Source organism: Vigna umbellata, chromosome 8 (genome assembly GCF_029865625.1).
Source record: "Vigna umbellata cultivar VRB3 chromosome 8, Vumbellata_1.0, whole genome shotgun sequence".
NCBI lineage: Eukaryota > Viridiplantae > Streptophyta > Magnoliopsida > Fabales > Fabaceae > Vigna > Vigna umbellata.
In genome coordinates this window covers 45,176,621-45,191,109 of record NC_142172.1, presented here as the reverse complement: position 1 = coordinate 45,191,109, position 14,489 = coordinate 45,176,621, and the positions used below count along the sequence as shown (strand labels likewise).

At 32.1% G+C, this 14,489-nt stretch overlaps 2 protein-coding genes across 6 annotated transcripts; both read right to left on the bottom strand.

Moving 5' to 3' along the window:
• Positions 1-502: 502 nt before the first annotated feature.
• LOC124840311 (Gibberellin-regulated family protein) lies at positions 503-1,152 on the bottom strand. Its single transcript, XM_047316354.2, has 2 exons — positions 993-1,152; positions 503-902 (listed from the first exon to the last, which is right to left on the bottom strand). Exons 1-2 carry the CDS (start codon positions 1,096-1,098, stop codon positions 718-720), a joined length of 291 nt encoding a protein of 96 aa, XP_047172310.1. The 5' UTR covers positions 1,099-1,152; the 3' UTR covers positions 503-717.
• Positions 1,153-4,529: 3,377 nt separating this feature from the next.
• On the bottom strand, positions 4,530-13,241 carry LOC124840310 (transducin family protein / WD-40 repeat family protein). 5 transcript variants are annotated; one of them, XM_088097308.1, is made up of 10 exons: positions 13,011-13,236; positions 12,523-12,589; positions 11,876-12,157; positions 10,799-11,387; positions 9,186-9,812; positions 8,371-8,811; positions 7,864-8,055; positions 7,418-7,474; positions 5,519-5,581; positions 4,530-4,896 (listed from the first exon to the last, which is right to left on the bottom strand). In XM_088097308.1, exons 2-10 carry the CDS (start codon positions 12,585-12,587, stop codon positions 4,810-4,812), a joined length of 2,403 nt encoding a protein of 800 aa, XP_087953434.1. In that variant the 5' UTR covers positions 12,588-12,589; positions 13,011-13,236; the 3' UTR covers positions 4,530-4,809. The 5 variants fall into 5 exon arrangements, with proteins under 5 accessions (XP_087953434.1, XP_047172309.2, XP_087953435.1 ...); XM_047316353.2 differs by having other exon boundaries at positions 11,876-12,129; XM_088097309.1 differs by lacking the exon at positions 11,876-12,157 and having other exon boundaries at positions 13,011-13,235.
• Positions 13,242-14,489: the final 1,248 nt, after the last annotated feature.

The window sequence follows — 14,489 nt, the reverse complement described above, 5'->3', positions numbered from 1 at the left end:
TTTTTCAGGTATATTAACTGAAAAAATAAAAATATCATGAATTTTTTATGTTAAACTCATTTTAGTAACTCGAGAGAGTAAGGCAAAAAATCTCATTTTAGTAAGATGCACGGCTAGTATGAGCAGTATAGTGGCACCTTGTTTGGGTATTTTTTACTATAATGTTACAGACATGTCACATGCGTGCAAGTGCGCAGTGACATCATGACGGTGCTTTAAATTTTGAACATCCATCCAGGAATCACATGTGGGAGAATCCGAGGTATGTTCTTAAGAAAATGTTTCTTAGACATGATAGTTCTGTGTACATGCATCATCAGTTATATATGATAATAAATAACTGAGCTACTTTCTTGGCATGAAATTTAAATCTCCATCAAGCACATAGATTAATTGTCATAAAATCTTAACTATAGTTTTAACTGATTACATTAGTCCTCGAAGCTGCAAATTGTTCATTGGTTGATGATGAGGTCCAAGAGTCCAAACTGAGAAGACAAGGTTTACGCAGAATGTCTAATTTATTCGGATTTAGATCTAACATCAACAGATATTGGAAACTTGAAGTTTAGGATTATGCAAGAATCCAACACATGAGCTGACAGAGATAACAGATAACAGATAACAGATAAACAGATTAGACTTAACACAAAACTTAAACATTTGTAAACAACTAACGTACACAACACACAATCTGTCTCCATGAGTTTGAAGGAATCAAGGGCATTTGGGCTTCCCCTTCTTGTTGAGCTTGTCCCTGTAGCAAGGGCACTCATGCTTGTTCCCATAGGTTCCAGAAGGAACGCATTTGCACTCCGAACAGCATATTCCACAGTACTTCAGACATCTATCCTTAACCCCTGCGGCAGAGCACCTATCCGTACACTTGCTGCTGCAATAAGCTACCATCAACACACAAGACAAACACATCACACTTAGTTTCACAAAATATGTATACTTAGACAACATATAGCAGCAACTGAAAATCTTACATGATTCTTCGTACGCCGTGGCTGTCTCCAAGAAAGAGGAGCTTAGAAGAAGAGAAGAAAGCAGTAGGGTGGCAAAGAGAAGCTTCATTTTGCTTTGTGATGGCATTTGCAAGAGGCTGCGTGTACTTATAGTGATGAAGCTTGAAATTGGAAGCTACTAGACAGTGACTTCTTTATGAAGTTGGTAGCAATAAAGTAAATGAAAATGGGGAATACTGGATAGTAGCCTTTTTACAACCAAGTCGAGTTCTATTTTATAAAATAATCCAAAAGAGTAAATATTATTTTACTTTATTATGATTTTTGTTTCAGAAATTTCAAATTATTTTTTAAATTATCTTTATTCTCGAAATTCAATTTTTTTTTTGTTTCTTAAGTTTGAAAATAAGATTTTTTTTCATTTATTTACTGTTGGAAACTAACAACAATTTAAAAGAAGTAGTTTAATTCTTTAAATGCAGTAGTTAAAAAGTTAAATGGTATGTTTTGAAACTCGAGAAAAGAGAATAAGTGAGTATAGAGAAAAGAAACAATTAAATGATTGTGAAAATCGTTTATCTTTTGGACGATAAAGTTTAAAGAAATAAACAGCTATTAATAAATAAAATCATATATTAGTAAATCTTTTATTGTATACAATAATTATATATAGGCATTATTCACACAAATAAAATAATTTTTTATTTTAATTATTATCTTTTTTAATTAATTGTATTTGTTTTATTTAAATCTATTCCTCTTAGCCTATTTATTTTCTCTTTCCTCTACTAAACAAAACCTAAAAACAATGTTTTTTCTTTTCTAAAGTGACAGACTATAAATATTTTTAAATTGAATACACGTCATATTTATAAACTAAAAATATAAGTCTATGGTATAATCCTTTTGCATATCATTTTAGAACAAGTGCTTTTTAATTTGAATTTTTGTATCACACGAAATTGATCTTTAAACTGAAAAAGGTTTGAATTTAGGTTTATTTTATTTCAGAAATAGATTAAGTTAGTTGTTTAGTTTTTATATTTATAAAAAAAAATCGTATTTTTTGTATATCTCTTTTTAATTCTGCATATGTTGTTTTTAATTAATTTTTCGAGTATATTATTTAATTTCTTTGCGGAGTTTAAAAGCTATATATAAGCAAACAAAAAATATTTGTGATATAAAACTAAAAGGAAAGTCATTAAACATAAAATTTCAAAGAATTCTTAGTTAAAGAAACTTAAATTGACCTAAATCATAAGATTCATATTAGGTTTCACCAAAAGGTGAAATTCATTAACCCTCGTTGTCATTATATTAATTATTTGTATTAAAATTAATTTGTCTTTGTTATGAAAAAAATTGTAAACGTAATATAGAGCATAGAAGCAGGAAAAAACGCGTTTTCTGACAACCTGCGCATGAAGCTTTACACTTGTTTGTCACTTTGTGTTGTTGTCGTCCTCTCTCTCTCTCTTTCTTTCCCTTGTATGTAAGCTGTATCCCACAACAACAACTTCATAACTATTCTATTCATTGCTCTTTCACTTATTTCACATATATTTTTATTATATTATTTCATTTATTTATTTATTTTCTTATTTTTGTTTGTCTTCGAATGTCTACCCTTCTTCAGATTATATTGGAGCATTTCCATGCCAACATTTTATTTATGCTTCTTTTACACTGTTTAAATGAATTTTACAATTACAACTCATTTATACTTTTTACAATTTAATATTTCTTCATCCCACTCCAATAAATTTTCAAACTAAGTTTATATAGGCAAGTGATTCAAATTAGACTTAAACAAATTTTTAGTTCTATTAAAGTAGGGAAGTTTTGATTTTCTCCTTATAAAATTATTTATGTATTTTTGTTTTCATAAAATTTGAAGGTAATGCGACTGAACCCATCATGGGTTGAGCAACTTAGTGAGTCAATCCAACACGACTCATTTATTAGCAAATTGAAAAAAAATTAAATCCGGTCCAATCCACCACATGGGTTGAAGCTCAGTGACTCACTTAATTATAAATTTTTTTAAATAAAAAAATCATAATCTTTTTAATTCAAATCTAAATAAATTTTACTCTAAAATAATGTTAAACTCTAAATATAATAATCATATCATCCAAACGTAATAAAAAACACAAACACAAAAGGCGAACAAATAAGTTTTTAATATTGATAATTTTTATATCACTTGTTCGTTTATAATATTAAAGTCTTGAATAGATAAATTTATAATATATTTTCTCACTTGAAACATCTTTTTTTTATTTCTATCTACAATATAATAATAAAAATATTATAATATTGAAACACAAAATAATAAATAATTAAATTAAATTAGGTGGGTTGGTGAGTCAATCCATCCGACTCATCACGGGTTCAATTCGGATGAGCCAGGTTGAAAACTAACGCACATACAAAATTATATTTTTTTCGAACCCAACCCAACTCAAATCCGTAGTGAACCAGGTTACCTTAACACATTTTGATAACACTAATTTTTAGTATTAGATTACACTAATTAATTACTTATGTATTACAAAAAGTTAAACTATAATTCTATTTAATTATTAGTGTTATAATATTATGTCCATAGTATCTTTTCCAACCATTCCTCTCTTAGGGTTCTCTCGTGTCATCTTTAAGCTGTTGAATTTAAATAATTTTTAAAATAATTATATTTTAGTTCTAAAGAAAACTAGAAAACACAATAATAAAATAATCAGCGAAAGTTTTTTCTTTTCCTTTTTCTTATTGTATTTGGATTTAGTTTTAAAAAATCATATATGTATTACAGTTATAAAATTGAATTATAAATCATATACATAAATTAAAAAGAACATAAAGTAAAATTAAAAATCATGTACATAATGATAGGGAAAAAATCACTTACAAAGCTGCTCTTTTGAAGGAACTTTAAAATGATCCAAACATTCCGCAACAGTGGCATGAAAATGGTGCCAAGAGAGATGGAACGTGCAGTAATACAAAAATTTGAAAAAACTTGTAATAGTTGGATGTTTTGCAAAGTGATCTTTATTGTTCGACAAATTTTTTTATTTTTAATTTGTATAAAATTTACTCTTACAGCGTTTTGGACAAGGTTTATTCCAATTCTAATTGCAAAGCTGGAAATTAAAGAAGCACTTTTAACAAGGAAAAAGAAGCATGTAAAACTGACAATTTCATTTTCCTTTAGTGTGTTGTCCATTTTTACTAGTACTAATATAATTATTTAGATCATTAAATGATTGCATCAATGAAAAAAAAAAAGTGAAAGGAAAGAGTTTGAGAAAAGAAAATATCCATTTCAACATATATCATATCAAAAAAAAAAAAACTTAAAATCCACAAAGTAAATGTTACTTATTTATCTTAAAACATATACGCGAGACTAAATTCAGTTAATTAAAATTTTAAAAGTAAAAAAAATATTTTATAAAAGACTAAATATTAATTTTAAAATTTATAAGTAAAAATTATAACAACCAAAATCAATTATTTCAAATCGTTCAATTAAAATCTTGAAGCGCTCTGAGGTAAAGTGCAACCGTCGGTCAATTTATCTCCGTCTTATTTCATCATATTATTCCCAGCTGGCATTGATTTAAAAAGAATTTCAACAACCAGATGAGATGTCAGGTTTCATCATATAACATCATTATACATTAAAAGTTTTTACAGACAGTGAATGCTTTTTATTTTAGACTAGTTAAATTTTCATTACAAGCAAGCAAAACTATGGGCATGCTAGCTTCAAATTATAACTCTATGAAACAGACTGTAACTAACCTCTATACAACAAGTACAGTATCGTACATCAAGCTCCCATGCTGTGAAATGGACAAGGGTGCAGATCATAAGAATCATCCTTGTTGGCATGGCCACTAGATGCTAGTAAGTTGATCTACAAAAATAAACAAGAATACAAATTTCAGAACACTTATCTCCAGCTTAGTAAGTTCAAATTGAATCTTCCAATGTGGAAGACATAATTAGAACGAATGTAAAAAGAAATCTTGTAGTAATATATGGAAATGAGTGTAAATTGAAAAAATGAACTTGGAAAAGAATATCCTGTGACGAAAGAATGAAGGCGAAAAACTTGACTGTTGTATTAATAATGTAGCTTTCTTACATTTAGATATAAAATGCATTTAATTTTAAATATAGCAGAAGAACTTCTTAACAATTAATATTAAAGGCAACAAATGACCACAAAAGCACTACTTATAGAATTCTTCAAACTATATAACATTTTTTTAGAAATATTTTAATGCAAAATATTTAGTTTTAGAAAATGAAACTTGGTCTTTTTAAAATAGCAATGTAGCATTCTTCTATCAGTATTGCAGTCATTATCTTCCCACATTCAGATGCTCGAACTCAATGGATCCATCAACCTCAATTTCTTTTTTCTTATTCACACTCTGGACAAGTAAGAGAAAACTGAGAAAACAGCGAACATATCATTGAGACTTTCGTGCTCTAGAACAATGCACAAAAGAAACAAGAAAATATGGTACAACCTTGACAATTTTAGACTTGGAGCCTGGCCGCATGTAAGCTGCTAACACGCTCAAATTGAAATCCTGTACACAAACCATTTAAATGAAACAAGGAGAACTGAAATTGCAGAAACAAGATGTTGCGAATACTTTTCGGATCAGCGACAGTTCCAGTTCCAATCTACTGAAGTAAGAGAAACCCATAATACGACGAAATTAAAAAAACAAAACGTGGTACTCTATCCTATTCATAATATCAAGGGAAAAAGAACAAAAATACATGATACAAGATAAATGAAAATATAAAATAATTGTTTCCTTTCTTTCTGAAGGGCATTTCCCAACTAGACAATCACCTTTAACTATGTTAAAGCTCACAATAACAAGGCACAAAGTTATTGGGTTGTCACCAATCTACACATACTTTTGCATGGTGAGGAATTTTGCAAGTATAAACTACTCAACAAACAGTAATTTCAATTTTCACGCCGTGATTGGATTTTTAGAAAATGGTTATAGAAAAAACACACGCCGAAGGGTCAGGTTGTCACAATATAAGGAATTTCAGAATAGCTATCACGTCATAATAATAATATGGTTTAATACATCATTTGGTCCCTACTTTTAAGGGTTTGGTTTAAAGTAATCCTACATTTTAAAAAAGTTCAGTAAGACCCCATATTTTGTTAAAAAATGTTAAATCCGGTCCTTTCTGCTCACGCCTTTAAAAACATAACAGTGCAAATGCCACGTCATCATCACCATCTCCAGACAAACCCTAATTTCTCTCCAAGAAACCCTAGCCGCCGCACCATCCAGCGCCGTCACCTCCATCCTCGCCGGAAGCCGTCCTCTCCAACACATCACGTGCCACCACCAAAGTGTCTTCTCCCTTATGTTGCACCTCCATCACCTTCGCATCTCACCTTCGCATCTCACCTTCGTTCTCGCGCCACCACCCAACGCGATCCCTTACTATGCCGCGACCACCAATCTTCACCATTTTCACCCTCGCACCAGCCAAATTGTCGTCGCGCCAGCAGCACTGCCGTCCAATCTCCACCACAGAATCGTCCACCACTAACCACCAGCCAAATCGCCAGCTGCTACAGATCGCGAATCGCCACTCTTCTCCACCACTATTCGCGCCGCTGCTTGCCTCCACCTGCAACCACAATCAGACCTGCAAGCAAACTGTGGAGACCTAGGGTTTCTCGCGTTCTCGTCGCATAGCTTTGGTGTGGGCGTGTGATGCGTTGGAGAGGACAGCTGCCGGCGAGGATGACGGTGACGGCGCTGGATGGTGGTGTGGCGGCTAGGGTTTCTTGGAGAGAAATTAGGGTTTGTCTGGAGATGGTGATGATGACGTGGCAGAGACTTTTTTTTTTAAATTAAAAAATCATTTAAGTCCACCTATTAACGTGTGCCACGTGCTTATGAGATGCCACAGTGGCATTTGCACCGTTATGTTTTTAACGGCGTGAGCGAAAAGGACCAGATTGAACATTTTTTAACAAAATATGGGGTCTTACTGAACTTTTTTAAAAGGTAGGATTACTTTGAACCAAACTCCTAAAAGTAGGAACCAAATGATGTATTAAACCTAATAATAATAATCACAATCAACTGGAAGACATCTTTAATTAGGAAAACAAAACTCCGCAAGAATACTGCAAGAAATTTCATATTCAAGCTACTTGACATTTTGAAAGTTTCCCCCCGGAAACAATTAAAGAAAGAAGGCGGAAATTATGGAGAAAATCTTGTAAAAAAACGAAAGAGAAAAATCATAAAATATCCAAAAACTATATAGTAGAATACATTTAACTATAAAAAGCCACACATTGCTCGTAATAACCCGTTTAAGCCTTTTCTTTTTCCTTAAGAGACGGCAGGGAAAAGCTTTCAAAAATATCTTACCCGGAAAGGATCACCCCTCAGAGACTGAACAAACACGGAACTTCCTAAGTTTCTTCCCTGCATAAAAATAAATGAATAATCGTACCACAATGAAACAATAATTCAATAAAATGAAAATACGGCAGCAGATGTTAGTAATTCTGTGTTCCTTTTTGTGATGGTTTCTGAGACACTGCTTGTTTCATAGAAAAAAAAATATAAAAGGGAATATAAACAGACAGGTAAGTTAGAGAAGTCTAGCTTTAAAAAATGGTCCAGCTCTATCATGCAAGTGCATATATGTAGTGGTTGATTTCAGATTTATTTTATTTTTTTGGCAGCTTTCCAGGGATCTTTTCAAAAGAGAAATAATTTCCTAAAAAAAAGCTTTAGGTGTCTATACATGCCTCCTGTAAATGTAACATTTTGTTGATGTATAAAGAAGAAAAAATGGAAGATTGCTTTACCTCAAGGGATATATCTCTTAGGCGCCTCCCTGTTTGAGCACAACAAATACGAACGTGCTCATCACAACTCCCACTTATGATGTAGTCCCTCCCATTCATGTAATAAGAACGGGTGTAATTTTGAGAACTTTCAGTGGGAGCTATATCAAAAACTAAGTGAAGTCTACCATCAACAGCCAGATATTGTCTAACCTGAATAAAGTCATGTCAGTCTGGATACAAAAAACGTGTTCTGGAGAAAAAAAAATTCAAAATGAAAGACAGACAAGTACTGAATCAACTTAAATTGCTTTACTACATAGACAACAGAATCCAATGGAATATGTTACTAGTTTTACAGCTGAATCAGATTTTGCATTGTTTCAAAGTCTACTCTACCGAACCATTAAGGGGTAACTACTAACTAAACATTACAGTATTACAACTGACTATTGCTAAATAGATAACAAAAAGTTTCACTTCAAATGCGGTCACCAGAAACCAATCACAAAACTGAATGAAAATTACCTCATTATCCACCGCTGAAGCAAGAATATATTGATCATCTGGAGAAAAGCAAACCATCACATTTCCTCTGGAGCTTGAAACTGTAAAGCAGGGGTGTATTGGTTTTTGTCTCAAGTCCCACATCTTCACATCATGATCAAACGATGAAGTGGCAAAAATCGATGGGGAATGATTAGCAAACTTGACTACATTAATATGTCCACGATGCATATCTGTGAACACTTGTAAGCGTTTCCCACTGTTGATATCATATAAAGCAACATTTCTTGAGTAACCACTTGCAAGAAATAGTTCATCCGTAGAGTTAACATGTACAGATGTCAACTGGTCAAATTCATCAAACGTAACCCGACCAAAATTCCCATGTATGCCAGTAACTTTTCTTGGTATGTGGTGGATGTCATACAATTTCAAGGAACCATTGTCTGATCCTGCTATAAGCTGACATGCAATAACAGGAAAATAAAAGAATAAAAAACTGACAACCAAATAAAAAAAGTGCTGGATTAAATTCTCTAACAACGCAGAATAGAACAGGTTTTGCCTATGATAAATAATCTTTACACCCATTCTGATTTCTGTAACGAAATACCCAATTATCCTTACAGCTGGCAAGGTTGTACTGGCATTCTTACAGAATACAGTATCTCTCTATTTAAACGTACTTTTGTCTCTAGAAGGCTATGTATAACAAACAACACATTATGTAAAATCTGATTAACTGCCAATACATGTTGCAGCTAGCATCCACTAGAGAAGTTAATACCCGTACTAAGCATAACTACAAGATCAATTTTTATGCAATAAGCACATACCTTAGAGGGATGTTTTTTGAGCCAACAGAGACCCAAAACACTATTCATTGCTCCAAGTGATGGAATATAACTAACAATATGTTCGTTCTCATGGTTGATTACAACTACTTCACCATCTAAAGTTCCAAACACCATCAAACTGGAGTCAGATGGATGATACTCAAACTGCCTTGGATGAAAGCCCTTGTCCAGTTCAGATCCTATTAGAGAAAGGGGATGCAAGAAAGGCCAAGTTGAGGATCCCAATTTAGCAGCAGAAAGAGACCTAGTATAAAAATATTGGGATTGTCTAGAAGGATATGACGTCCTATTCTTGGAAGAGTGCACCTTATTCTGGCCTGATTTTATTTCTCTCTTCTGTAAGATACTTACAACACTCTCTTTGTGCTTCCATTTATATGGAAGATATTCAAAGTATTGAGAAAATATTCCAGTAGCCCTTTCCTTGTCAATCTTTCTGATAGGCATATTATCTAAATTTTTCAGATTTGGCAATGAAGCAATCATGAACTCTCTGTAATGCTTCTCATAGCATATTGGTGATGCATGGCGAGACATATACTTCATAGAAACATCAGTAATAGGTTCCATAAAAGTGCCTTGAGATGAATCTTCTTCATCTTCATTCTGTAACATGAACCATTAAAGATCAAGAAGGCCTAAGAAACAACAACTTGGATAATGTGATCAGAAGAAACTTACAGTAACATGAAATCATTTCTAAGCAATTCAATATCAAGCATTTCATTATGATTTCCTTAAAACAGGCATATTATATTGTAGTCCAAATTCAACAAATAGTGTCATTTACTAAACTTTCAAAATACTGTATTCCATAAAAACAATGTTGATGCAGGCTACTATTTCAGTATCCAAGCCATATTCATTACCACAACCAAATGGCATTCTAAACAATAGATAAAGGAATATTAAATATAAGGTGACACCATAACCTCACAAGCCTGAACTTCTAATGATGCTGCTATTGTAGAACCCAAACTATTATCTTTTTTTCACTAACTGATGGTATGCAATTTATTATCTTACAATAATGAAAAACATATTAGCTACAAAGAGAGATTTGTTACTGTTATTCTATTATTGAGGCCACTATAATACTTTGTTTGGATAAATGGAAGAAAGAAATAAGATAGAGATGGAGTTGAAAATATATGTTGTTTGGATGAATAGAAATGAAAAAGAATAACAGAGAATTCTACATCAACTTATGAGGACTGTTGGTAAAGAGAGTAAAAAAAATTAAATATTACATAAAATAACCTTTCTGTATAATTTATTTATTTGACCAAACAATGATGATCCCAAATCTTTTACAAACGTTTTATCCTGTCTAAGTATTTATTTTAACTTTTTTAGAAAACAAAAACTACATTATAAGCACTCATAATAAAACAAGAAAGTGCAAAATTAAAAAATAAAATAAAATAAAATAAACCTGTCTCCCACACACATCCCTCCACGATGAGAGAGTATCACAATCCAAACTAGAAGTGACTATCTCATCCTTCTAATTCTTTCAACTCTAATTCATCCAAAAGAAACAGAGTGTAAAGGAAATCTACTAACAGGGAAAAAGTGGCTTAGTTGACTACCTCATAAAGAAGAGGCACTTCAGCACTCCACCCAGGAAAAGACAACCAGTATCTATGATGACGACTAGTAAAGTCAACTTCACTGTCATCAGATGAATCCTCAGCCATGCTTTGAACATCATGATTTATAACTTCTTCATCCAAGGAATAAAAATTCCTTAGTGGATCTTCAGCACTAAAGTTGGGATCTGTCAGTTCAGTTGTATTGGTCAAGGGTTCAACAATAAAAGGAATTCTATCAAGCAGGCTAAAATCAGCAGTGTCATCAGACTTCCCACTGCATGAGGTAAAAGATGTCCCAGCATCATTGCAATACTGCCAATATTGAAACCTTAATTCCACTAAAGAAGGAAGCTTAGAGAGAGCTGCAACAGTTGTCCAAAGATTTGTAATCCTTGTATCACACATTGAAAGGCGCATTAGCTTGGGCATACAATTGAAACATTCCTCCTGGAAACTCGTAAGGGAAGTACTGAAATCAAGATTTAGGGTATGCATATGCATGAACTTTCCCGTTAAGTTCAGCTTTCGGAAACATGAGCACCTCAATGTCAAAACTTGGCATGCCAAACCTCTTTGTGAAATATCCCTAATGGTAAGATCCAACATAGTCATGAAAAAGAAAATATACAACAAAACCTATAAAATCAGAAAATACAACCATAAAAAGCCAGTTCTCCCAATGATGAATTATCCATTCACGTTTTAGACTTTTAGGCAAACATAAGCCAGTTTGGTATATATCATTAATAGGAACAAAGCACCTCATGGAATTTATGTTAATTGGCTACAGTCAATGACAAAGGGAATCCTTAGAGAGAAAAGAGCCAGTAGCAGGATAATAATGTCAGACACATTGATATAAAAACACATTGCAAGATATTTTTCTAATCACTTAAAAACCTAACTCACAAATTCAATAACATGAAGATTGTTAGATGTTTGGAATAGCCAGAATTTCAAAGGCTAGGAATTCCCTGTCACCAATTTAAATTTGTTAAGGAGGTGAAAACAAACAAGAAATCAGAAATTATGTCGTTTATACAAAAATAATTCATCATAAATACCATAATATACCGTAAGAAGTCCTTCCCATGCAACAGATCCTGTAGATGCACTACTCGAAGCTTTTTATTAACAGCACGCATCAATGACAATGCATGTTCTCCATTTAATACACATGATGATTCATTACGAACATCAACAGCTTCTATTTCAGAAGCATCAAAGTTCATGCACAAGTCAAGAAGTGGAGCAATATCAACATCCTTTAGGTCATCAATTAAAATCTCCAGCTTGCACAGTTCATGATTGGACTTTTTGACCTCAGCCTGTTCGATCATGGTCAGGCTTAGATTCCTAACCCCATAATAAATATAAAAATGAATACATTCGCTGCTCCCTACTCAGGGAGATTAAGCACAGTAAGAAATGGAGTAATAAATATATATACACTGCTTTGTATAGAGGGTTGACTCATGTTAAAAGCTCGTTATTTGTAAGAATATAGGACTACAAATTTGGACCACATATGGCAAGTTTTGAATTGAATATAACCAAATGTTCTTACTAGAGTCACTCATTATACATTTATAAGTGTTTGTGTGGTTCGTAGTTGACGCACTAACCACGACAAGAGCAAAGCTGCATATATTTGAATATAAAAAATGGTGAAATATTTTCCAGTGGTCTAGCAGATTTTGTGATTCAAATTGATAACTGACCTTGAAAAGACTTGACAAAATAGAAGAATTAGCCAAGACACCCTGTCTCCTGCAAGAATCAACATACCTAGAACCAAAATCAATATTAGCTAATTAGAATGGAATCAATAACACAAAAACGAAAAAAAAAAAAGAGTACAGTGACTTCACTAGCAATTACGAAAACTATCAATGAATTTAAGCAAGAGGCGTGACACAAATTACTAGTAAGTTTGCTATTGCTCATATTTTCTCTTCATAGACCGATATTTTGATTCGACAAGACAATGCAAAGGGAGGAGGAATGATATTCAGTGTATTAAACAATACAACCGAAAAAGCGAATTCGTTTGAGAACATGAAGTTCCTCATTTCAACAAGCAACGGCGAATTCAAAGGAAATTAAGAGCGAAGTACTGAAACAGCCAATAGAAATCCGAAAATAACAAAGGATTGAAGAAGACAGACAAAAAAATGAGAACGCATTTTGTTGAGTTGATGAAGTGTACCTGTCTTCCAAGGTCTGGATGTCGATGGTCATGGTGATCGAACAGCACAGAGTGATTGGAGAATATCTCCGATCAACACTTACGGAATCCAAAGCGGAAAACGAAAATTTACTATGTCACAATGCAAACCACGCTCTGATTCAAACATTTATCTCTTTTCTATCTTTCTTACTTTATTTTTTTCTTTTTTCAAGTTTCTCTTACGGTCATCTTGGCTATCGATTATTCTTCTATCAGTTTTTTTTTCTTTAGGCCTGTTATGGGTCACGTTTTGGAATATGTCCAAGCCCAATATATATTTTTTATGCACCCTGTTAGTTTCTTCTTCCAACTTCATGGGTGTGAGAGATGTGAAAAATATCCCTTTATACACTTTTGCCATAAAAACTCCAATTTAAGTGATGCAGATTACACAATTTAAAAGTAAAATATTCGACGTATGACAGATTTAACAATTTATGGAATCATATCACAATTTTTTTATTGTAAAATCTGAAATATTATTGCCATGATTTGAATTACAAATCAATAATATAAACTCAAAAGTCAAAGTTGTATTTTAGGCGTGGTAATTCAAAACACTGTTTTCGAGTTTTGGATTAATTCAGGAAAACAAAAACACTAAGTTTTCATATTACTTTACGAACTGCTAAATCTGAAATAAGTAGAATTCAAACGAAATCCAAACCGAATACTCCCATACACAACAAAGGGAAAATGAAAATTTTAAAAAACATGGAAGTATAAGAAGAAGTTAATATCACCGGTGAGTCCATGTAGGCCCACTATTGTATAATGTATCAAAAACATTAGGCCCAATTGAAAATAAAGACATATCATTCAGATGAACTTTGAAAAGTAATAAACAAAGAGTTATAAAAATAAAAACTTTGAAAACAAATTTTTATTTTTAAAAAATAAATAGCTTTAATTTTATTCTGGTCACAATAGTAATTTATTTGTTTATTGAATCAGAATGTGAAAATATATTCTATATATATATATGTATGTGTGTGTGTGTGTGTGTATATATATATATATATATATATATATATATATAAACGCCTACGTAGTATATAAAATGAGGAGAGTTTTATTCCGAGTGGATGAAAAAAAATTATCGTCAGATTATTGAATCTTAAAAATAGCATAAGATTACAGTATTTAAAAAAAAATGAAAAGACGCGGTAAACTCAATTATAAATAGGAAAAGGTTGTTTGACGTTTTGAAGTTGTCATATAATCATTAAACAACTTTTACTTCAATCTTTTATATACTTTTATATGGTTTTGATCTTTAAATTTTACTTTGTCATACAAAAACCATCTTACTTGATACTTTTTTCAACAAAATAAAACTGGAATCTTAATTAACATGCCTAATTATATTTTTAATATATTAATTTAGACTGGCTATTATGAGAATAAATAGTTCTAGAGGAAAAAGAGATGATTAGGGTTTTTGTTAAATTAGGATTA

Coding starts and splice junctions, on each gene's coding strand:
- LOC124840311 (XM_047316354.2), bottom strand. CDS start 1,098: ATGCCATCACAAAGCAAAATGAAGCTTCTCTTTGCCACCCTACTGCTT. Junction 903..992: donor CACGGCGTACGAAGAATCAT/GTAAGATTTTCA, acceptor TGTTGATGGTAG/CTTATTGCAGCAGCAAGTGT.
- LOC124840310 (XM_047316353.2), bottom strand. CDS start 13,042: ATGACCATCGACATCCAGACCTTGGAAGACAG. Junction 7,475..7,863: donor TAAGAGATATATCCCTTGAG/GTAAAGCAATCT, acceptor ATTTTTATGCAG/GGAAGAAACTTAGGAAGTTC. Junction 4,897..5,518: donor CCAAGTCTAAAATTGTCAAG/GTTGTACCATAT, acceptor TTATTTTTGTAG/ATCAACTTACTAGCATCTAG.